The sequence below is a fragment of the Centruroides sculpturatus genome, unplaced genomic scaffold (genome assembly GCF_000671375.1).
Source record: "Centruroides sculpturatus isolate CEXI.00-Female unplaced genomic scaffold, Cexi_2.0 scaffold847, whole genome shotgun sequence".
NCBI classification, from domain to species: domain Eukaryota; kingdom Metazoa; phylum Arthropoda; class Arachnida; order Scorpiones; family Buthidae; genus Centruroides; species Centruroides sculpturatus.
In genome coordinates this window covers 86,513-112,909 of record NW_019385094.1, presented here as the reverse complement: position 1 = coordinate 112,909, position 26,397 = coordinate 86,513, and the positions used below count along the sequence as shown (strand labels likewise).

Below are 26,397 nucleotides of genomic sequence, written 5' to 3'. Positions count from 1 at the left end.
TAAAAGTAAAAATATTTAAAAAAATTATATGCTATAACTTATATAAATATTCGGTCTAATTAAATTATGTAGCCTAATCTTTAATTGAATTTTCTTTTAAAATTAAATAATTTAATGTTTTATTCTGTAAAATTTTAAAATATTCCTCAAAATTATACAAAAAAAATTATATATGTTGTTTAAATATAAAAGTCATTAAAAATATTGTTAATTTTATTTAAATTAATTTTCTAATTTGTTTTATATATTGATACAAATTATTAAAATTACGGTGTAGAATTTCCAGTTTTTAAAGTTTATTAATAACTTAATTTTACCATTTCTTTATTTCAATAATAAAATATGCTGTTTTAAATATTTATTTAAATAAATTTATAAAAGTGAATGATATATTTTTAATATAAATTGTCATTTATTTACATTTTTCTTAGTCTACGTTATAAATTATTTGATTTATAGAATAAACCTTTAAAAATATTAACCCCAAGTTTATTGCTATTATTAAACGGCTTCGATAAAAGGTTAAACAAAATTCTATTTACTGTAATTGTTGAGTACCCGTATCAATGCTTAAAATGAGTTTTGTTATCTTTAAATTTCTCAATTTTACTTACTGTCTTGAGCATCTAGAAAGAGATATTCGTATAACCTCAGTAGAATATCACATTAGTCGGATCACTGTCTTCTGGCAATCTATCACCATGTTGTGTGTGTCCGAGCAATGTGACAAATTTCTCGGCAAGTCAATGTGATTGATGGTGGTTAGATCTTGTGTCTCATTCCACTCTTAGCACTTAAGTATGTTATCCATATCAACAGACTTTCACAACTTTAGAGACCGTATTTAACATACATAGTATCGGAAGTATCGAGATAAATTACCATATACCACTTGTGTAAAGTTGTTATAAAGACTCTTCTTATTTAAATTATACATTCATTAATATGAATCAAGCTCTTAAACTTCCAAACTAGATCCTTGTCAACTTTTAATTGGTTAATTTTCCAATATAAATAAATAAAACAATTTTTATCATAAAAAATTCAATAACGCTTCGGGCATAAATAACAATATTTTATATTATTTTGTTTATCGAAAAGATCTTTTAATAATAAAAGAAGTAGTAATAAAATTTTTAAATGTAAATAATTCATTTCTATTTTCAATGGGATAGAAAATTATATACAAATAGCCTTTTATTTTTTAATTAATAACATTATTAGAGAAGATGCATATTCATCAGAATGATAAAATCAAAACAATCTGCGATGCTTATAACAATAATACCTTCAAGGCAAACTGAGTTTTAAAGTTTTTAAATAATTATTACAATTTATAATATTTTAAAAAATCGATTATTATTATTATTATTATTATTTCATAAACTTCAAAATAAATTATTTATATTTTAATTTAAAAAATTAATTGACAAAAAATATATTAAAAATCTATAATCATTACATATAGATAATACTATTTGTATTATCTATATGTAACGCGTAGCACGTAAAAATAATATTTTTGATTATATTGGCATATAAATAAATTTCTACAAAGAAACGAGTTATTCAAAAAATTGATCAAGGCTAAATCTTGTAAACAACCGATTTCATTCCTTTCAGACATGAATGATTGAAACTCCACACCACATTATTCACATTTAGATCCTGAATTGTTGTCTCTATGGTGCCATCCATCGTCACCTACGATAGATAAATTTATACCTGTCGTCTTCAATCGTTTCTCCAATATCCAAGAATTGAAAGATTTTATGCACTTTTGACCTTCTTTGTTTACAAAAACTAGAGCAACATAAGGATTTCCAACTTGTTTTTGTAATGCATGAAGGATATTTATAATATATAGTAAATAAATATTATATAGATTTTCTTACATAAACTTCAGAAGTAGACAGTCTTATATTTATTGCAAAAAAAATTATAATACGATATTAAAATAACTGAGCAATTATATTTTAAAAATTACGTATTTACATTTTTTTTTATGTATGAATGAATTAGCAATTTCTTAATGAATTAAATATCTTGACAATCTTTTATCATTCGTTATATTTAATTTGTTTAAATTTATTATTGTTGTTGTTGTTGTTATCATTAAATTATAAAAAATATTAAATAAATAAAATAAATAAAATATTTATTAAACAGTAAGAAATTAGTTTTTACATTAGAAAAAATTACATAATTATAAGATAAAATATAAAAGTAAATGCACATGATTATATTATTAAATTGTGTAATATTAAGAATTTATTTTAAAAATAATTTTCTTTATTTTATTAATTTTTCTACTGTAATAAAGAAGAATTATAAATATTATTTTTAATATTAATTTTCATTAATGCATGATATTAAAATTAGGAGTTAATAAAAATTAATATTAAATAATAATACAAATACTATTAGAATTAACTTTTATTTTATTTGCTTCATTAATTAATAAAATTAGCAATGTAAAAATATTTTTATTTACAAAAAGATTAAATATAATTATATACTATAATTATTTTGTTTAAATAATAAAATTAATATTGCATTAAAAGAAATGCATTACAAATATTATATTAAATTAAAAGATTTTACATTTGTTTTAATTATATATTACGAATTTTTAAAAGTTAATCATACAAATTTTTTTAAAGTTAAAATTAATTCATTAAATAAAATAAAATATAACCACAACTTTTATTTCTTTCATGTTACATGTTACATGTTAATTTTATATGTAAAGTTACATATAAAATTAATTTTTAAATAAAATATTTTATAATTTTTTAAAGATTTTTATTTGGAGAAAAAAACATATTTTAATTTATATCCTAAATAATATTATATAATCTAAAAATCGAAAGAGAAATTCGGATTTATTTTGGTATTTTAAGCGTTGATAATACAACTTTAGAAAATGAATTGATAAAAGAATGAAATTGCTCTGACGATTAATAACGAAGTGAAACTGTAATTTCAGCATCTTAGTTCAACTATATTAAATTCCTAGATGAACTATGATTTTTACCAATATCTTATAAAGCAAGAACTTTAGTGATTTCCATGTAAACATATTAGACAGACGATAAGGAAACTCAGCAGCAACTGAGTAATAATTAAGTCGCACAGTTGACTGACTGCTTTTCATCTATTCCCTGGGGAACTGCCATATGTCCCGTTTGTTTACCCAACCTTCAATTACACATTTCATTTTCGCTGCTGCCAAAACGTCGACTTAAATCCACAACTGAAATTATACAATGTGAAATAATCGCCAGTTTCGCCAAGCACTTTCTCTCTCCTTCAGGCTTCTAATAGCTTTCTGAATATAATATGAAAGCATCATTCAGTGGTTCAACTCCTTCTCTTCATTTCTTCAAATAAATGCCGCGTTTTAAAATGTTGATTTATTTACTCTATGACTGCAAATTTGAATATCTAGAAAAAATAAAATCAAAGATTCTGCGAAATTTACTCAATTCAAATTTTATTATTATTATTATTTTCCTAAAGAAATATTTTACTATATAAAAATCTTCGAAAAAACCTGAAATCGAATTTTTATGTATGATATTCAACTAGTGCAATAAAGTTACTAGAACGGTTTATCTTATAGAAAAATAATAATAATAATAAAATACTTTATTTTTTGCTATTTTAATCATTTCTAATTAGTAATTTATACGATAAATTAGCAATTATTGCATTGTTTTGAAAATATAATATATAATATGTTATTTAATTTTATAACCTCGTAAAACAGATCAATATATACAATACAGTATAATATTAAAGCTTATAATAATAATATTAAATACTATTTTTATTAATTAATGCACGTACAGTACGTGTAGATTAAATTTACTTTGTTTCAAATTGTTATAAGCAACAAAGCAATAACGATTGTTTAGAGTTTTTGAAGCGATCTAGATAATAATGAAAATGAAAAGGTTGATCGATTCTACTCTATGAAAGATATTTTTGAAAATTCAGTTTTGAAGAACGTCTCATCTTTGGCCCCATATTTCGCAGTAACTGTCAAAAGTTATCTTCGGATGAGCCGATAAAGTTAGATAAGAAAATGCGTCATTGCAATGCGCAGTTGTTATTTAACAGTCTCTCCTCTAACATTTTGAGATCTCATTATTCATTTTCCAATAATCCAATTGCTTTCAGAAAGAGAAATTATGAATAAAATTACTATTTTCTACCGCAAAAAAATAAAAATAATAATAGGTCAATAAATGGCTAACAATTACCTAAAACTAAGAAGAAAATGACAGAAGAAAAAACGTAACACATTTGAAAATTAAAAGCATAAATTTTTCTGAACTTATTTCGATCTTTAGTGTTTACCTTAGCATTGACGTCACAATACTGTATACTCGATATTTTAAATAATGATTTAAGGATAAGAGTTTGTAACTTTAATCTCTTTTAAAAGTGTTTACTAAAATTACTTTCCTTCTTGTGATATTTTCATTACATTTAAGTCGGTTAATCCATATTAAAAATTTGGATTTACTTAATAATTTAAACACTTCTTAATTATCTTTTAAAAAGCAAAAATAATGAATATAATAATTATTATTATATTTTAATTTCAAGATAAAATAATAAGCCTGTTTTCTATAGCAGAAAAGAAAGTTTAAATTCTATTTTTACCTGTTTTTATTTGTGGATGAAAGAGATGAGAATGTGATAATATAAAGAATATAATTACAAGCAGATGTATCATTTCGGTTTCTAATAAAAGATATCTGATGGAATTCCCATTATAGAGATATAGAATAATGATCACAGACTTAAACGAAATTAACAGTTGATACTATTTTCAGTAAGGAATTGCTAATGTGGTTTCCATGTTCGACTGACCTTGGCATCAGCCTTTATAAAGATTTCTAAGAAGATTCGGTTCTCCTAATTACAAATTTAAAGAAAAAATCGAATTCTTGCCAGACGGTGAATATTATTGAGTTATTTTCATTTTATTTTTTATATTTTTACTGAAAAATTTACTCTTTTGAAACATTCGATTCAGGTTTATTTTTTTCAATTTTCGTATAAATAAACTAATAATATATCGTTTTCTAAAAGACAGAATGTGTTAATATTATATTTATAAATATAATTAATTACACTATTATGCAAAGAATAGAAGATATTATAATTATGCATAGATTTTATCTTCTTTATATTTTCCTCCACATCATTTCCTGTTTACCTCCTGTCTTTTATGTGAAGGAAGAATATTTATATCTTGTAGCCGGGCACATTAGTTTGCATAAATCGGACAGTAAAAGTGTCACAAGATCAGTAGAGTGTGATGTACTCAATAGTGGATTTACATTTGAATCAAGGCAAAATGCATGCTTCTAAACAGTTGGAGACAATTCTGCTTTAAATAACCTAGAAACTCAGATTCTGTCATCAGAAAAGTCTTTGATACAGAAGAGTACGTGGTGATTTGAGATTTGGAGGAAAAGCATTCAAGGATTCGCAAGCGGCAAACATGGCTTCATACATCTTTCCAGTTGTCACGAAGAATTTCCAAAAGAGCGTAATTCTATCACGATGAGCGTGAAAGCTCTCGTGACTGTAGGCACATTTCTAAAAATTTATTATGTGATAACAGGATCAACTTCAGAACGTTAGATAGTATTTTGTAAGTTTTGAAAATGTTGAGTGATGCATAGCAAGAATATGATAAGCTTAATATTCGTGTATAGCCAACTTTTATCGACTACATAAAAGACGTTTCAGATTGAAATACCCGATAAGAATATCACTTTATTGTATTTATGAATAGTAATAAAATTGTATTCGGTATTCGATATATTAAGAAATCTCGATCGATAATTAACGTTAAAAAATTTAAATTTGGAAACAAAACTAAATTTACTAATAAATTTGGTTACTAAACTATTAAATTGCTACTCTCTTTTCTACTGTCTTTGTAGCTGACAGTTACGGGCAGTTAACGGTCTACTTCATTTACTTAGATTCCCTGGACAGCAAAACTAATGCTGAAGATAAGCCACGTTAATTTCTTACATCCTCCTTCAACTTAGAAAAGAGGAAACCGAAAACGTTGGACCTACCTAATGGCCGTAAGCTATTTCTTCGCCGATGGCATATTTTTTAGTCTAGAGCGTGTTTAATTATCGAGATAGAGCAGCCATTACAAGTTTAGAAAAGCAGTCGAGAGATTGATGCTGACACCATCCACGCATTTATCAGATGTGAGTGCACGACCTATTCAGAGTACAGTAAGCTTTTGTGTGTTAATGTCTTTTCTCTGACACTGCCCTATGATAAACATGCCAGAAATAGTTCGATGTTTACCTTAATTCAGCACCTGTTATATGAAGAACAGTAACGAATCTGCATGTATATGGATCATAACTAAGAAAAAAATTATTTATTTCATTCTGTTAATGAAAGAAACCGTTATATATTTTTTCCTCTTTGAAACATTACATCGTTTAATTGCTATTCTTTGTTCTCTCTAAAGAACATCTAACTTTAGACAATTTACAAACTCTAATAATTTTACAAAACTCTAATATGGTTTCGTGAAGGAACTTTCTAAAATTCTAGTAATTATATTTTAGGATTAACAAATTCGAAAATAACATGTTTAAAATTCGTTTTTATTGTTAATTTGAAAATATTTCTTTGTAATATTTTAAAAATATAATAAAAGATTTATTATTGAATTTATCACTTTCATGCAATTGAATTATATTTAACATATTTATATAAAAACTGTGTAGTTATTTTCTACAAATTGCACACATATATATAGTTTTTAAAGCATATCAGACTTAACGATCTAAACGAAAGGAAAAAGTAAGGAATCGCAGCAAGAGATAGTTGACGTATCCTAAAGGCTTTTCCTAGACTTGTGAAAGTACCTGAAGTTTTCTTTAGAAGGTGGATATCTTTCCACATGAATTTCCAAGCTGTAGAATGATATTTTTTATGAAGTATATACACTACGCTCTGATATACAAATATAGTGTAACTTTCTACCGAACTTTCATATTTGCAGCTTCATATTTGAAATTTTATTTCATTTAATTGATTAAAAATGAATAATATACACGTCAAACAAAGCAAAAGTATTGATCTTAATTTAGTTTTTAAATTAATTAAAAAAAGAAAGAATTTATGATAATCAAGGAAACATTCGTTTATCGATTTTATTAATTTTTATTTAAAAAAATGTTTGAGTTCTTACACTTAAATTAAAAAAGAATTTATTAAAAATAAAAGTAAATAAATTACTGATAAAATTCAAATATAAAACTTAATATAATCGGGTAAAATAAAAATAATAATAAAATGAAAAAAGAATAAACTCAAGTTCACATTGCAGTCTCTCCCAGAAATAATATTTCTAGAAGAAATTCTTGGCATATATAGGAGCAATAGCCATTCAATTTCGAGTACACTGGCTACATATTTGCAAGAAAATTTTGTAGAGGAAGAAAAAAAAAGAAGAAAGGTGAATCAAAAGCTGGGATATTATTGCGCTTCTCTATAACCGAATATAAATTGATTCAATATGTTTTCAAAAATATAATAGTAAAGTTAAATTCCATAAAGATCGTTCGAAAAATTGAATATTATTGCTTTAAGAATATAATAATTATAATCAAGTAAGGTATTATTATTATTAAAAAAAATTTATTATCGATGTCTTTTAATTCTCAATAGATTATATTATACACACAATTTCAATTTAAAACATTATAATTTAAATTAAATATATCTGTTTATATATTTTTATAAAGTGAAATTACAAAAAATAATATTTTAAATTTAAAATATTTTGTTCGTTTATGTTATATATTCAATTATAATTAATCCCAGAATTTTATTTAAGATATCGACTGTGTTAACTCTCCATTTATTTAATCTAATTTAAGAATCCATATCATCTAATATGCGAATCTGGTGGAAATAATTCCATCAACATAAAATCATTACTTCTATCCAAATGGAATGAATTTGTGATATTAATTCGCTAATAAAGGAAATGAAAATATATTTTCTCTTTCTAATTAACTATTTAGTTTTTAAATTGCATCAGAATGGAAATTGAAATCATGATTAACAATAGGTTTGCTCGAAAGGAATAAATAAAATATTTTCTCTTTTGTACAACACTTTATCTTTCATTACTTTCTTGTTTCGTTTGAATTTACTGCTACTTGCGTTGATAAAATAATTATAATCTTATTTATAAGCATAGAATATTTTTAAAAAATTAAAATATATCAACAGCTAAATTTACAAATAGTTTCTAAAAAATAAACATTGACAATTTATAAAATATTTCTTTTAAAATGAAAATACAATAACTTAACAGATTTTTATTCCCGTATTAATTAAACCTTAAACATTATACAAAACACTTAAAAATCAAAATTTAAGTGTAAAATAAACAATTTATTATTGATAGATATCCTTAGAATGTATCATTGTAATGGATTTTAGACAATAATTAAAATTTGATCAAGGTATGCTTTGCCTATTAGATATGATATTGCATAGTTTAAATGCGTAAAACAACTTGTTGACGTGCGAAACAGTAGTTAGCTGATTCATTCTGACAAGTAATAGGGAGAGATTTCAGATATCCGGCATGTCAAAAGCAAGACAATTACACGCTACATTGTTCTGTCCCTTATTCTGATAATAACCCCGTCAAATATCGTTTCGATTCTCTCAAACAGAGATAATCGAGAACTGTTCCAATGAGTTGCTTTCATTTTCTTCGTCTTAGTATTACGGAAGGGAAAAGTCTTCTTCAATTTGTTAAGAAATAAACCTTAGATTTAATTTGATCTACGGATAAAGAACAAAAAAATTGCCTTTAATTCAGAATGTTACTTTTTCATTAAAGTTTTAGAAGTTTGATTTATTAGTAACTTATAGGTATTTTTTAAGTTTATACCATCTCTTATAGGCCTATAGATTTTTATCTAGATTATTTATTACTGTAAAAAAAGACAAAGAAATATATTTAGTTTCGGAAAACAAAACATCTATATTTTAATTAATTATAAGCGATATAAACTGAAATAATTTTAAGTTGAAAAATCTATTTAAAGAAGCTTACTTTTAATTAATAACATTCAAGAGAAATTACGTTCAGCTAATTCGAGTAAAATATACTTTTAGATAGAACTAAAAACAAGTAATACAGAAATCAAACACATTATTTTCCAGAAAATAAGAATGTTTGAATAAAAATGTTTACAAATTCACATTAAAAATAATTTATTAATAATTAGATAAATGCCTAAGAACATAGATAGACTACTTGGTTCTTATATTGGGTAGTTATTTTCGTGAACATCTCATCTCAACTTGTCCAGTGGCGAATTTGGAGTCTATGAGCCTTAAGCGGAACAATTTTGGAGAATCTCGTTATGTTTGGTTGAAAAACCTTTAGTTATAATTTTTTTTTCATCCTGTTACAAGAGAAAAGACATTTTTACATTAATAGTGATAATAATTATTATTATTATAAATATGATATCAAAAAGTTTCGTAAAATATTTAAGATAATTTCATAAAATAATTCACAGGTAGATCAAGTATTTTAGATTTTAAAACTGTTTAAATTTGTATATTTTTTATTAATTTATTTAACCAGTTAAACTATTGATTTTTCTGTACGTTATGTACAAAATACAATACGTAAACGGAATATATGCACTGTACTGTACGTATGTCTGTTTACAAATTATTATTTTCTATTTACAGCTACTTAATAAAAAGTATACAAGTTTAAAAAATAGTTATAAATTTTGAAGAAAAATTTCGGAACCTCAGCAGTGGGCCCTGAGTAGTATTTACTTCGCTTTTAAGTAACTCCTCCTTTGAAATTCTATCACAGAAGAAAAATAAAATTTTTCAAGAGTAAAAACTAAAATAAATTATAGAATAAAATTAGGATTTTTATTTTATAATTAAACAAATATATTTTCAAGTTTTACTTTATGTTCCGTTTACTTTTCTATTGATTTTCTTCCTATTTGACTAATTTAAAATCTTCAAACTAACGCTATATTTATAGCATTATTTATATTAATTAGAGTATTGGTAATGTTTACTCTCTCTTTATAAGATATGTGAAGATGAAAGGAAACGTATAAATTTTTCAAATAATCAATACGAAAATTAACTAAAAATATTATTAAAAATAATTCTATCAAAACTTAGAGCTGTGTTAAATTAAATGAGAAAATACAAATTCATTTATTGATTCGAAAACAATACAATAAAATTTAAATTTCATTCCATATTATTATAATTAATTTGATTAAAGAGTTTGAAACAGAAGTATTTTAAAGTATTCCTTCAAAACAAATATTCGTATTAAGTAAATAAATTTGATGTAAATTGTCGAAAAAAACATATAATTTTTTTAAATAAAAAAAATTTACTATCATTTTTAAATTCAATTTTAATCTCGAGTTAAACAAGAATTAATTTTAATTGATTTTTTATCAATATTTTCAAATTAATTTATTATTTAATTAGAATTATAAATAGAAGCTACTTATTTTCTTTAATTATTAGATTTGATAATTAAAATTCATTAAAATGTGTATTTTTTTAAAAATAAAACTTTTTATATCATTAAAAAAGTAAGAGAAAGACGTAATTTTATTTTATTTTTATAAAGTTTATGTAGAAACAGCGTAAAAATATTTTAAAAAGGCCAATTTTAAATGAAAAAAAATGAATAAAAGAAGATTATAACCGATCACAAAATAATATTAAATTATAATAAAACCTGTGTAAACCGGAATTGTACTGTACTGAATATATTTCCGGATTAACAGATTTCCATTTTGAACAGGTTTTTTTTAACAGTTTTGTAGAATTTTTTTCCATTTAAGTAGATTTCTTTTTTATTCAGGTTCCGTTTTGAACAGGTTTTTACTGCATAATAAAATTCATAATTAATTATTTTCTAGGCTTATATTGGTACGAATTTGAAAAAAAAAACAGTAAAATTTTATAAGTCAGTGAAAAATTATTAAAAGCACATTTTTTATGTCTAGACTTAGATCCAAATGAATGAATATTGGTATATGGCAATACATAAGGAATGCTTAATATAATCTAATCTTAAAATTAGATTCATATTCATGGATAATGTTATAAATTAATGATATTCTGATAAATGAGATATAATTTAATTAATTAAATTAAATTTTCATCTCGATGATAAACTGAATTGTAATTAAAAGAAATTGTTTCGATTGAGTTCAATTTTATAAAAATAAAATAAATTTTTAATTGTTTTAATATCTTAAAATTTCATAAAATTTACTTATTATATTAATAAATATGTACAAAAATAACAACAAATATATTTAATTATACATCTTTCAAACTTGTTAGATGAAATCTGATTCCAAAAACTGAAAGAGTAACTACTATGTTAACATGATAAATATTACTTCCTTTATGTAAATATACTTTTTTTTTATTTTTTGCAGTTTACATATATTAAATTATTAAACGAGCCGACAAAACCAATCTAAAAATAAAACGTTTTAATTTTTAAGAAATATACTTTTTTAAAACTTAATTTTTGAGGCAATTCGTTTGTTATTTTTAAGCTGAAAAGTTGTATTTTTATCCGAGTAAATAATAATAATGATTAACGCTTTTATACAGTAAAAGATAAAATAATAATAATAATAATAATAGTAATGTTCTTTATTGATTTAAAAATACACATTTATGATAAGGCGAATAAGTTGCTTGATTTACGTGCATACAGAAATTATTTTGCATGAATCATCAAAACATTCATTTTACAAAACAATCCAGTTTAGTATTCTACTTATAAAAAAAGAAAGAAAAAAGAATTTTATTCTACTACTGAATTACAATGAAGAAAAACCTGTACAGCATGAAAGAGCAATGAGATGCTGGCCAACTGCAAGTTTTGAATAGCTGCCAAATCTAACGTATTTATAATTTATTTAGCTTAGTATCAAACGAAATTCGTACTTTTATTATAACTTCTTACCTTAAATTAAATGTAAAAAAAAATATCTATCTATCTATCTAAAGTATATTCTAAATTTGCTGACGATTATAAAATCTAATCAATTATCAATGGGTTTTAAAACAACTTGATATTTTCATATCTCGAAGGCAAAATACTTGGCTCCTGCCAATATCGATTTTAAATTCACAAAAATTAAAATTAAACTATTCATTTTACTTAATTAAATTCGAAAAATTATTAATTTTATACAAAGAAAGCGCATATTATGCAATTATTTCTTGTATAAGTAAAGATGGTTCGAGTGTATTCATGCTTTAAAAATTAGAATAATTCTTCTCGTATGATTTCGATCCTTTCTAAAATGTTTTTATCAAAAGTGATTATCTTGTATTACACATTAATCTGTTTCGGAAATCTTGTTAATCAATCTTATTACATTTCTTATCGCTAACAATTCTTATCTAATCATTTAATTCCTGTCTTTAGATTCAATGGATAAACGGAAAAAAAATAATTTAAGAGGGTAAACGATTACTATTATATCGAACATATTTTAATATTACATGAAACCGTATTTAATAATATTCATTAAAATTATATTTTAAAAAATTGTCGTATTTTATTTAAATTAATGTAAAAGTTTTTCTCGAATATTGGATAGAAATAGTAAATAAAATTGCAGATCTGCATAGATCATGCGAATGGCAGATTCGTTTGTTTTTAACGAAGGAAGAAGCCTTTGGCATTTATCCAAGAACCCAAAAGCAGAAAATTTTCTCATCAAACTTTCTAGAAATGTGCCTAGAATTGTATTTTGATAAAATACCTCAAACACTTTTTTAAAATGTAGTTAGAAACAAAATTATAAACTATATAAAATGAAGTAAAATTCTGATAAAAAAAATTGACAGTTAGAAAAGCTATTTTTTTATATATTTTTTATATGATTTCGGAAGCAGTTTAGCAAAAATAAATAGTAATAAAATAAGAACTTTTACACAATTAATTTTTTTATAACTTTTATCGATACAAAAGAAAATTTGTATTTAATGAAAGTAGATAATTAATTATAGGTTATTTGAAGTCGTACTTATGAGATTTTTATTTAAAATCCTTAATAAAATTCCAGTTATAATTTCAATAAATTACTTAAGTCCTTTTATAATAAATTCGATACTGAGGAGAAAAAAAATTAGATTAATACTTTTTATAAATTTGTATATATATCAATAGAAGGTAGAAATCACTAAGTTTCTTCAACTACAATTTATGATATAATGAATGTTGAAGACACATCAAATGAAGACAAAGAAGAAAATTAATTGAAATTTGTCGAACTGTCAAAGAAGATAAGTTTCTCGGAAATTATTCCTATTTCTTCAATTCCATATCACTAATAGAGTTCATTCTAATAAACTTTTTTAGGAATTCGTTTAATATGTCTATTCATGTAGATAATCTAATAATAATGTCTTACTATCTCAATTATGACTGATTTAAAATTGTATGACATGTATTTTAAAATACGCAAAATAATTAATATAATTTATTTAGATTAATTGTTTTGAAATATATATCGTTGTTGCATATGTGTAATTTAAGAGGTAAGACCACGAAAGAATCAAAATTAATGTTTATATATCATCAAAATTATTAAATTTTGCTAAGTCTCTGTGCTTTTTCTTTTCTTATCTTTTGGATAATTTCATCTCCCTTTGTTAAAATTCATTATTTTACTGGGAAAATCGAAAGATTTTGTTTTTATAAATGGAGTACTTGTTTTGTTTCTTCCCCGTTCCTATTTTTACTCCCTGCTTCTTTGTAATTCTTCTCATAGATTAGATATTCCATAAAATTATACTTACGCTTTATGCCATCAATAATAGTGGCTGTTAAAAATTATGTTTTGATTCAGAAATAAATCTATTTGAATATTTTCTAAAGAAAAAAGAATTACAGATTTTTGTCGAATAATATCGATAACATGCTCTCAAATTTTATCACTTATTTTATTGTTTCTTTGAAAAACATTTACTTTAAAAATGTAAATTTGAAGATTTTGCATTTCTAATTCTTAGTTTATTGAGTTAAGGCGATTCGAAATGGAAAAAGTTCGAAGATAAAAATATTCGAATGATTTCTTTCTACTGATTAAAAAAAAATCTCTATTTCTGTTAAAACTTATTAATGCAGAACAAATATATTTTTATCTCTGTATAAGATGATATATAAATATTATTTTCATGAATGTAAATAATGATAAAATTGATTTAATATTATTTAAATATCCTATAATTATGATCTAAAGTACAGGTAATCGTATTTTATAAATCGTAGATATTCCTTTAAATCTCTTTTGGATATTTCTTTTTTTTAATTTGAATGTTCTAAATTTTTACTTTTGCAATCAAGTTTACAGGTAGACTATATTCAATCAGGTATAGTTTGCATTTTACTGTGATCTTTTCCGATTAAACACTATTAATTTTTTTATATTTAGCTAAAAACAACGAGGTTTATTTTATTTAAAACTTCTCAAAAATATAAAAAATAAATGAAATTTGTAAATGTTATGGTAATTTATTTTTTTATGAGTCCTCGAATCCCTCTGGGTCTAGGGTAATTTATACTCATCTCTCTCTCTCTCTCGGCGGTTCTGTTTGCGACTATTGAAATTCGTATGTAAACTATATATTAGACTTAACTTGAATTTGCTTCTTTAAAATAAATAAATAAATGTAGAATATACAAAAATCTCGACGATATATAAAGTTATATTGTTTTTAGAGTAATTTATTCATATTCTAATCTCAAATGGATTTAATATCATTTTGTTATTCTTTACTGTTGAAAATTGATGCTTACATCAACTAAATTTATTTTATATAAAACAATATTTTACTACTAAATAATTAATTTAAAATATTTACCACTTTTATTTTATACTATGCTTTTAATTTATTTATTACACAAGCAATTGTAATTTTTAATCATGAATTTATTTTTCTTTTCTAGATCAATTCTGAATTTAATAATTGGAAATTCAGTAAGAGAGTAAGTTTATTTTTCTAGATACAAAAAAAAAATTACGCTACGAAACGCGTAAAATTCGATTAAAATGACGAAATAATTATGTATTTAATTTAATTTAACAATGTAATTAAAATTATGCAAAATTTCGAAATTTAATTTAGTTTGTTTGATTTAATATGAAATAATCTTGATGTTCCGGAATGAAAAATAATTTTTAAAATTATTAATTCAATACGAAATCATTTGTAGATATTTAAAAGAATTATTAATAAATTAAATAGGCTTTAACGAAAAAGTTTAACTGTTCACAATTTTTTTATAATTTATATTTTAAAAATTTAAGATAACAATAATATTTACTATTTGATGATAAATTATTTAGATTTAAGAAAATATGAAAAAAACAATTGTTTCAAATAAATTATGAACTAGATTTTTTTACTGCCTGCCTTACAAATTTAGTTCATTGAAAACTCTTAACGTAGCAAACTCGTCCAGATAAAAGTGGAGACTTTTTTAGCCTGCGGTGTATCGAAAGTATCATTCTTTTCACAAGCTTGGTATCTTTATTGTTGGCTGTTATTACGAGTTAACAGAATTAATCGACAAGAAACGACTAAAGTTCCTGGGGCTATCCCAAGTACTAACTCTTCTATGGTTCTGATAACCAAAACAAGGTTGTCATTTATGCTATTCGATATGTCGCGACAACTACACCTTCAGGCTACAATACGGGCCTACATACAATGGATACGGTAAAGCAACATTGGTGCGAAAGAGGACAAGAATGACCGCCATTACTTTCATTCTGAACGAGATAGGACGAAGCTTCCTTTAAGAACCCGTAAATGACGTCAACATACATTGTTGTTCGTGCAAGTGGAGAAATAGTCCGATGAAAGAAGGTGACTTTCTAACTTTTCCATCACCTACATATCATTGTGGCTTCGAGCCAGGGTTTAGATTCTTTACGTTAATGGCTCTCACATATATAGTACCTCCATTGTCGCTATTGCCCGAGGTATCGTCTGTTTCTGAGTTTTATACCCTCTTTCTCTTATCTTGCCACTACCTTGTTAGACTTGACACAGATAGTATCGTTAGCTGCACTCGCACAACAGGACCTTCATCACATTCGTCCGGTGCCCAGCTAGATGTTTCCGTTAGATTCCTGAAGGGCTGAGAAAACAAGGAAAAGTCTGAGTAAACATTCTACTACAGCTACTGGGTGTACTATACTGTCAACAAGAATGGCTTGTGAAATTTTCATCAACGAGTCCTTACTGTTGATTGACGGAAACAAGAAAGAAGATTACAAACCTTGTTCTCTCAGTAGTTCTGATCTTCACTACAAGAATTCTTGCGAAATTCTTTGTTGCATTCACAAAAACTCCGAACAAAGTCTTTCTTTAAATTTTACTGCAATGTTAATAAAAATTTTCTGTCAAACTATCCATTCTCTAGCCAACTTTTAAAAGTAAATGCATTCCTTTCAATTTAATTTTATCAAATTTAACGCTTTTCGTTATTCATGTTGGTGGAATTATATTTTCTAAAGTTTCGGATATTTTAAATATAATTTATCTTTAATTATTAAAATTTATACTTTGATATTTTCATAAATAATCTCTCCTCAGAAACGCTAATGTTTATGCAAAAGATTAAATTGATATTTTTATATCAAATTATTATAAATATTAAGCTTTTTCATTTATCTTAATATTTTGCATAATCTTATAAATTTTTTATATAAAATTAAAATCTTATTAGCTAGTAATCATTTTTTTTACTTTTAAATTAAGTAAATGTATTAATTGATTAATTAAATAAGTAGATGTTTGTTTACTATATAAAACATTAATGAATATAAACATCGCTTATTGTTCTAAAAATCCAAAACAATTTTTAAGACCTGATTAAAATCATTTTTATTCATTTTAATTAGTAATGTTTCTAGAGAAATATTTGAGAAAGAAAACCCAGAGTGAAATTTTAGAGAAAAGAAACAGAAAATAAATCTAAATGAAAAATTTCAAGAATACATTTTATCTCTCCTAGGAATATATTATCTCTGCAGTTGTTTTGGATGATCTATAACCTCTGTTCTCTTTACGAAAATTATTTGATCATTTTATCCTATATATATATATATATATATATGAATGTTTGCCTAAAACATGCGATATGGACAGACATAGGAAAGTCCTACGACTTAGGTGAGTACATATTAAAAAAGCAAAGCCTAGCTTGCTAACAATAGTATCTAAATTAATAATATGATATTAATAATGGAATATTTTTAAATTCATTTAAAAATGTTCCAGTGATCATTTTTAAGAAGTTAATACTTCATCTACAGTTATTTATTTTAGCTTCATCAACGAAATAGCTTATCTAATCGCTACAGTTTATTCTTAGATATGTTTTCTATCAATAATTACACAATATATTAACATATTTGAAGAAATTCAGCAATAGAATTGTCAATAAAATATATCGATATATTTTTATTTTTTTCAAATCTTTTGATTTCAATCATCTAATTAATTAATTAAAATCATAGAAAATTTAAAGATTTATTTATTTATTAATTTTTGCTAAGATTTTATAAGTAAATTTATAATTTTTATATATGAGATTAGAAAAATGCTTTTGTTTTTAATCTGTAGTTTAAAAATTTCGAATACGAGTAACTTAAATACCAGCATTACTTATGATTTTATAGATACTCAAATTCATAAATTCAATTAATAATCATACTAAAGTCAATATGTTTGTATTAAAAGCTTATGTAAAATCTANTCTTATCCTATATATATATATATATATATATATATATATCACTTTATGCTTGATTTAACAGATAACGTATTTCCATTTAGAATACTACTGTAAAATGATTAACTCGATGATAATCAGCGTGTATATATCGAGAATGATAATATTAATTTCTGGTTGCACGCCAAATGTAAATGTTCTATCTTACCCTATTCTCTTCATGTATCTATCTCTCTATCTCCACTTAAAGTAAAAATATTTTTCTTCTATTTCTCTTCTTCTTTTAGATCGCTTTCACTATATTTATTTAACTTTAATATTAACAGTTTACTATTTACATAACTACTCGTTTAATTTCTCAAAAAAGTAAAACATATTTAAGGATTTCGAACCTCGTTAAAATCGTAGATGATTGACAATTCCCGCTATATCTCTACTGTTTAATTTAATGAAAGGAAGATAACAATTGCTAAAGCTAATAGTTTGATACAGTAGGTAAGTTGAATTAGTAATTGTTTCGACACTTTGCAGACATTCAGATTGGTTAGTTTAATCGGAGGTGATCTGGTGACAATGTTGACACTGAGCATAACCCTAATGAGATATTTATAGCACTATACCAATGTGACCTGGTTGTTTAGTTAGTTCTGTAAATTATATGGCAAATCAATAAATAAATATTTTGTAGTTAAAATTACGGAAATGAAAACTAATTTAGTGAGTCGAAAGCAATCAAATTATAAAAAATAAAAATAGGGGAAAAAGTGGAGAGCATTTCGACGCCTGCTGAGAATGAAAATAAATGATGGGATGATAAAAGACGCATTAAAGTAACTAACAATGTTGCCTATTAGTGCGTCTGATTTTAATTTACGAGAGAGCATAATTAATTCGGACTGTCAGATATAAAATTAAAAAAAACTAAGCCACTATTTCTCCTTTATTTATTGTAATTGATGAAATTTTTATTTATTAGAAGACAGTAGTGAAATATAACATTGTTTTGAGATCACAATTTTGCTTGATAAATATATTATCTTTCGTTTTTGTCATATAAATGTGAAAGACAAGCTAATTTATAAACATTAAATTAATTATAAATAATTGTAAAAAAAATATAGGTAATATAAACTTACTGCGAGTTGTTTTAATTAATCATGGTAATACGATATTGTTTAATTTTAGTTATTTTAATTATATAATATTTTACATTATACAGCATCTATTCAGTAAAGTATTTTCTGAATTAATTTAAAAATCGAAATTATATTATAATTTTGAATTTAATTTCTTCCTTACAGAGAGGATCGTATAGCAAATATAAAATTACATATGTACAGTACGACCTTCTAAAGAGTTTTTGTAGTTGTGTATGTCTAAATTTTCTACAAAATCATTATATTTCCGAAGTATTACATTCGAACAAGCAGGTTAAAATAGTTTAATTTATTCAGCAGTGTACTTGCGCATAAAGTAAAATAATAATAAAACAAAAACACAAGACCAAAAAAACCTGTTTAAAACTAATCAATTTAAATAAAACAAAATTGACAATTTAGTAATAAAATTAATTTTTTTTTAATCTTAAAAGCAATAGATATTTTTTATGAATTTTTAACTTTTTTGTATAATACACAATATTAAAAAAATTAAGGCTAATACTTCTTAATATCCCATGAGAAAATTTTTGGAGAAAAATATTTGTACACTTTCTATAAATTTTTTTCCTTCCATTTTTAAATAAAGTTAGAGCAGTCTTTGTCACTTTCCAAGATATTTTAATTTAATCTAGATGTCCGATGGCACTGCTGTGTTTAACTCTGCGGGTTAGATAATGGGATTTATGCAGCCCTACAGTCATACAGTGGTAATTAGACCTGTCAATTTTCATTCGTTTTTCTAAATGCGGCCTTTTTCGCATCAATGAGTGCATTGTCGTTTAAGATAGAACTGCAATTGAATTGTTAATACTTCTTAAAATTTTCAAGGATTTAAAACACGATAGATGTTTCCTCTTTAAAAATAAATTCAATATTGATTTCAAAATTGCCGAGAAGCAAGAAATTAATTCTGCAGAGAGTACATTTTTCGAATATTTTGAATATCTTTAGCTTAACTTTCGGATAAGATGGAAGTAGCTAAAAATAACACGATAGCCGAATAACTATAACACAGTCTCATGATGAAAAATGTTATTAATTTTTACCTTATGGAAAGGTAGTATGTGATAGCTTATGCTTAATTCGTATAGGATTGTGTATCTTTACATCATTATCAAAATTTCAGTAGATTAAGTAATCGAATCTCTCTTTCTCGCCCGCTTCTCTACTTCCTTCGTATAGAACAGGCACATTATGGAAGGATGATAACTTACCAGCTATTAGTGAAATAAGATATCAGCTAATGAGAGATGCTGCTGAAATAGTTAAGAGAAAGCTAGAGTACGACCAATTAGAATTTCACGGTAGCTAATTGGATAGATGTCAAATGACTGAAAGCTATGCAAATGGAAATGTTATGTTTAAATGAGAAGTTTTAGAAATGCATTTCCTCGCCTATCTATTGATATATTACTGTCGAAATTATTAGTGACAGCATCAAAGAAATTTATTAATCCCTTGCCATTTCTAATCTTTAAAACAAGTTGTGTTTTCAAGATAAAAATTGTTGGAAAACATTAATAAGTTCCGAAAATAAAAATAAAATTATAATGTATAGTGTGTTTCGGAGTGATTTTTATTTTTACATGTCATCATTTAAAGTTAAGAATTTAGTCTTTGTACGTTTAACACACTGTCAAGCTATTTTTTCCTTTTCTTACCACAGGTGCCTCGAGTGTTTTAAACTTTTAAATAATGTGTCAAAACTCGCACCGTTCTAGCAATCTTTATATAAAAGAAAAATAAGTTTAAACGTTTTTTTATCTTACGCTATGAACAGACGGGAGCAAAAACATAGCCGACGGGAAAATGTTTAATCTAATCTGTTTTAGAACCAAAAAATTTATGCTGAAGGTTTGGAAATGGCTAAAAATGCAACGACTAAATAAATAAATAGTAAATTCCACATTCCTGTGGGAGATACAACGAGTTCTAATAACATCACGATCTTCTAGTGTAATTAAAAGAGGACCAATCAACCTAGTCTCTCTCTTTGGTCCATACTCTGTTCACGATAATTGGCAGACAACAAGAAAGGATTACGACCTCTTGCCTCTTATTGGTTAGTCGTTAAGTTCCGTTCATAGTGTCTCTCGGGAGAAAGGTAAACTATATATAGTCTGGAGGACTATAGCTAGAGTAACTGTGGGCAGTTATTAGAGAAAAACATTTTCCTTTCACTTCTCTTATATCCCCTGTCATAAGAAGAGCTAACTAGCATTATTGTTTCAACAGCACATTATCAATTAAAGATAAGTTATCAACAAGTTTTAAAGAAAAAAATTAAAAAGTTAAAATAAAATTTTCTTAGTAAAATATTATTAAATGATTATATATGTGTAAATCAGAGCTTATAAAAATTACAAAACTATTATTAAACTGTTAATTGCTCTTCAATAATTTATAATTATGAAATTAATATAAGATATCTTTTAAAATGGTTCTTGAATGTTTTAAAAATTAACTATAAAAAATAATAAAAGTTATTGAAATCTTTCTATTATTTTTTCAATTGTTATAATGTATAAGTACTATAAAGTATGTTCAGTACGTAAAAATATACTTTGATTCATTAGATCTAAATACTTTTGTGCAAATTTTTTTCTTGTTTTGAAAATTCGATTACGTTAACGTATACAGTTTATGTAGAATTATTTTTTCCGATAATTTCTTTCACAAATTTGACGTTCTTCACTGATTTTTAAGGAAAAACTTCACACATTCATTGAGTTTAATTTGAGAACATTTGGAAACCATTTCGAACTTTATTTCAACTTGGCTTTAATTTACCGGCAGTGTTCCTTTTAATCTCTCTTCCATCCAATTCTCACCTTTCTTCTTTTCTTTGCAACTGCGATCTGTCGGAGCGTGTGATAGTTCCTGGTGTAATTTGCGGACTAATTTTCCAATAGTCTTCACACGGAAGACCTTGTGGATCGGCGTAATGAGAATTCTCACTTATTTCCATTTCGCCTTGTCTAATTTCATGGAGCAGAGACAGCGAGCGAAAGACAGTAATTGGTCGGGTCAATTTTTGTCTCTTAAAATCCCCTCTCCTCTATGTTTGTCCGACGGAAACTGAAAAGCATTCTCTCTTTTCTCGTTTGAACTCGGTCCCATTTCTTTTGTCTCTCCAGATTACAAGGATGACGAAATTGCACATTAAATTGACTTGTGTTCTTTCCCTTGGCTCAAAATAATGTGATAATCAAATTGTAATTTAAATTATCTCTATTTTATCATAGATTAATTTTTTTTCTCTTAATCAATCATAAGTTCCGCTTGATTACATTCTCTGCATACAGTTAAAACAAGTTGCAAATTGTAATCTAATTGCTAATTTTTGTCGGGTAATTGATATTTTGTAATCTTATATTGGATAAAATATGTGGTTCTAGAAACTTTACTCTCGTTTTTAATTCCATTCGGTATTTTTTCATTTTTCTTGATGATGATGCCAAGAATTTTTTCACTTTTTTTTATTAGGCCTAAAGTAATAAAACTTGACCTGGGTCTAAGTTTAATGGAAGTAATACTTCCATTAAACTTAGATTCCAGTTGATAATATAATGTTATTTACTTTATCTACTTTTTAATAACTTTACTGCATATTTTTTCCATTAAACTGCGAAAAAATTTAGCTATAAAAAATAAAAATATATTAAATAAAAACACCCGATTACAAACTTTCACAATAATTATTTTTGAGAGCATTTCGGGTTACTTACGTCAATTTACACATAGATCTGTCGAGTTTAATTCAAAAAATATTGATTAAAAACTTAAATGTATCCAAATATTCGTGTTGGTTAGTAATTTTAATTTATTCGTGATTTAAATTAAGCTTTCTATACTTTAAGTTGCAGATTAAAAAAGCTTATAAATTACAGTGTTTTTATGTTTAAAGTGCAAATAATTAAAATATATTCACTCTTAAACTATAAATAACGTCGAAAGGGATTTAGAACTTTGTTGCAAAATATAAAAATTTTTATTTAACTCTTTATACGCACATCAGAAGATAATTTGGAATTAAAATTAGCTCAAGATCTCAACACGATATCATCATAAAACACAGAATTCAATTTATTGAACACTATCTTTTAGGTCTATAAAGCATAACTAACATTTTAACTTTGTGTCATTTTATAGGAAGACTATAAATTCATTCGTAACGTTAATGTCAGAACAAGATAAGACGTAAGGGGATTGATTATATTATCACTACGTGTAACTCCTCGACATTACTAGCAAATACACAGTGTATTCACATAATTCAAACGTGTGTAACCTTCCGGTTCTTGGATGGATCACCATAATCCAAAGTTGTAGTGGAAACTTGAAATAGTGAATTGTGGTGGACGAGTGAAGTGCACTAACCTAATTGACTCTCTCCATTATTGTAAGTTACGTGGCAGTCGTAAAGGGTTATGTAAACACAAAGCAATTTACAGAACTTGCGCTTAATTCGCCTATATGTAAGACAGTTTTAAAAACCTTACTTATCGATAAACATTATAAGTTAAGTTTATCGAGAACGGTTCGACCTTAAAAACTACTCATTTGCCTTATCACCCACACTGCAGCCGCTTACAAACGGCTGTAGTAAAGTGGGATTTGTGGACGAACTAATACTCTTACTGGATGGTTTCTACTTAAATAGAATCGTTTGCTGACTTTTCATATCAATTTGAGTGGTCACGTTATAGCTGCTTTCCTTACGTGAGAATAGTTAAAGGTTAGATAGCGCAGGAGGCGGAAAGTATCTGATAAAAGCGTTTAGTTTACGAAATTTTTGCGATAAAAATATCTTTACGTTTAATCTGCAATTATTTTTGAAAAATGCTAAAGAAATCGAATTTTTTTATTTATTTACTTAACATTCAGATGTTTGTTTAGTTACTTAAAAATAACATTAAACCTGAACCTAATAATTTTAAATGAAACGTGATGACAAATTTATATAATTAAAAAACTAATAATTTCTTAAATAATAAATTTTTTTTAAAAAATTTAATCGATTAATCTTTATTGAAAATAGGAAGATAGAAATTTCGATAAATTACAATAAATTTTATTAAAGTAAAGAAAATTTGATTGGATAGAAATCCGTGGTTTATTGTTTATAAAATGAATGGGAATCTCGCAATAAAAGAAGGATCAGGTTGAGATATTGAAAAACACTCAATCGCTGTTGGAAGCGTGAAGGCAGCAAGGCAGTTGCGCCAGAGTAGTGACATCAAAGCGAATTGCACTGCCCTCTGGATGATGTAACTCTACTCATGCTTGTTCTCATGTTGACACCCAGTGTTCAAATCAAACACGTTGCATGGGAGTTGTTACTCCTCCGCATTGTGGTTATGCTCTTCTCTACTACAAACACATTAAAGCGTTTCTTTCTCTTTGTTCAACATTAATATCTTCTCCCATCTTGGCAGCATGAGTGAGTAAATTTTTATATTTATCGTTTCCTTTATGTGAATAACATCAAATACAATGTAGTGTACATTCACAGTTAAGCTATCTTAAGAACTGACAACGGTGAGAATTTTATAAAACTTGTAAGCAAAAATAAATCATTATTTTTATTTTTTTTCGATGGCACTTTTTCTNAACATCAAATACAATGTAGTGTACATTCACAGTTAAGCTATCTTAAGAACTGACAACGGTGAGAATTTTATAAAACTTGTAAGCAAAAATAAATCATTATTTTTATTTTTTATGATAAGTATTTTATCTTAAAGCATTTATTATCATATTATAATTATAAAATTTATTTATTATTAATAATAATAATTCCATTTTTTCCCTTGCATTTTTTAAAAATAATCTTTAAAATTGAATTATTTTAATACATAAAACTAACATAGCAAGTAGAACTTAATATGAATTAAATACTGCATTAATAAAATGACTTTCGTGCGAGATAATCACTTAAATTACTTTTTTACGTAGATTAATTTACTTAGGAAAAAAAATTGTTTACTCGCGAAAATTTATTTATGTCTATAAAATAAATATGGTAGTACTTAATGTATTTAAAACAATTAACATATATTACGCAGGAAAAAAAATATATATATATTTATACATATTATTTTCAATTAAAAAAATTTAATCAGTAAAATCTTCACAGACTTAGTTGGGTAAATCAATAAATAAATTGGAATGAACGGCGAACAAGGGAGTTGTTGTTTAGGTGCTGAGGGTCTGTTAGACAACATAACTGTTTATCAGACTTTGTATGTGTTTGTTTTCTATGACGTTTTACCGAGGCCGTGAGTCCGGTTACATTTTCGGAACTGCCAACGATTTCAAACTATTATTCTTTCTCTTTAATCAACATTATGTAAAGCCCATCATATTAATTTACATTTAACGTTCTTTTAAATTAGTTAGGGCCATTATATTGGATTTTCCTACAGTTTACAATAATAAAAATGCGGCACGTTTCTACGTGACTCTAAATTTGATAGAATTAATGCGTTAAAATTGTGTAGCATCTATAACTATTACGAAAACTGTTCCTACCGGTACTTTGCTAAAATGTTGAAATTATTATGTTTCTAGAAAATAAAATAGCTTTGTTTACAACTTCAGAGCTCATAAAATACAAAAGTAAGGTCGTGTTTTAAATTAACACGAGTTAGACATATTATGACATAGAAAATAATTTATTAAATATTTTTTTGAAACCAACAAAAAATATTACGTGGATTCTCGCTTAGATTAAAAAAATATACTATATAAAATATTTTAAAATTTTAAAGACGAAATCTACAACAGATACACCTGTAATGGAATGATTAATTTAACTTTATGGAATTGTAAACAAGTATTTTATCATTTTATATTTGGAAACGACTATGTAAAACTTTTAAAACATAAATATATAACAGTTCTTTGCGTTCATTTTATATTAAGTAATTTAATATCTATTCATGAATCTTTTTAAAACATAACTAAATTCAACCTTTATATAATGCTACTTCAAAGATTTTTGTATTACTTCGAATTTTCTTATTTTCGTTTGTCATCTGATACTTTCAAAACTGTTGACTAATACTGATGGATGTTTTGCTTATGTATACTTCTACTACAAGGTTTTAGCTTTCATTTAACAGATGTATACAGATACTAATTGAAAAAATATATATATATTATTTCCATTTTATTCCACTAAAAAATGCTTAATGTACATTTCATTTTTAAAAAAATTAAATGAAAAATAATAATTTGAATATTATTAATTTTAAAATAAATTTAATTCGATAATTATAATTAAGTTAATAAATAATAAAATTAAATATTCCTTTAACTATTATCGATTGAATAAAATCATTTTCTTTAATTCTTTTATATATA

General features: G+C 25.0%; 1 protein-coding gene across 5 annotated transcripts in view; it reads left to right on the top strand.

The window, feature by feature from the left end:
* Nucleotides 1–26,397, top strand: part of LOC111634600 (delta-sarcoglycan-like) — a 141,879-nt gene that overhangs the window by 54,762 nt on the left and 60,720 nt on the right. The window contains exons 1-2 of one of the 5 annotated variants that reach the window (XM_023379425.1): nt 24,133–24,472; nt 24,545–24,590. The exons of 1 other annotated variant lie outside the window; for it this stretch is intronic. Coding sequence is in view for 1 of the 4 variants with exons in the window: in XM_023379423.1 (XP_023235191.1) it covers nt 24,469–24,472 (4 nt within the window). In the remaining 3 variants the exon portion in view is untranslated. Of the gene's footprint in view, nt 1–15,073; nt 15,113–24,132; nt 24,473–24,544; nt 24,591–24,682; nt 24,701–26,397 lie in introns of those variants that run through there. 3 more of the 5 variants (XM_023379424.1, XM_023379423.1, XM_023379426.1) reach the window with 3 other exon arrangements.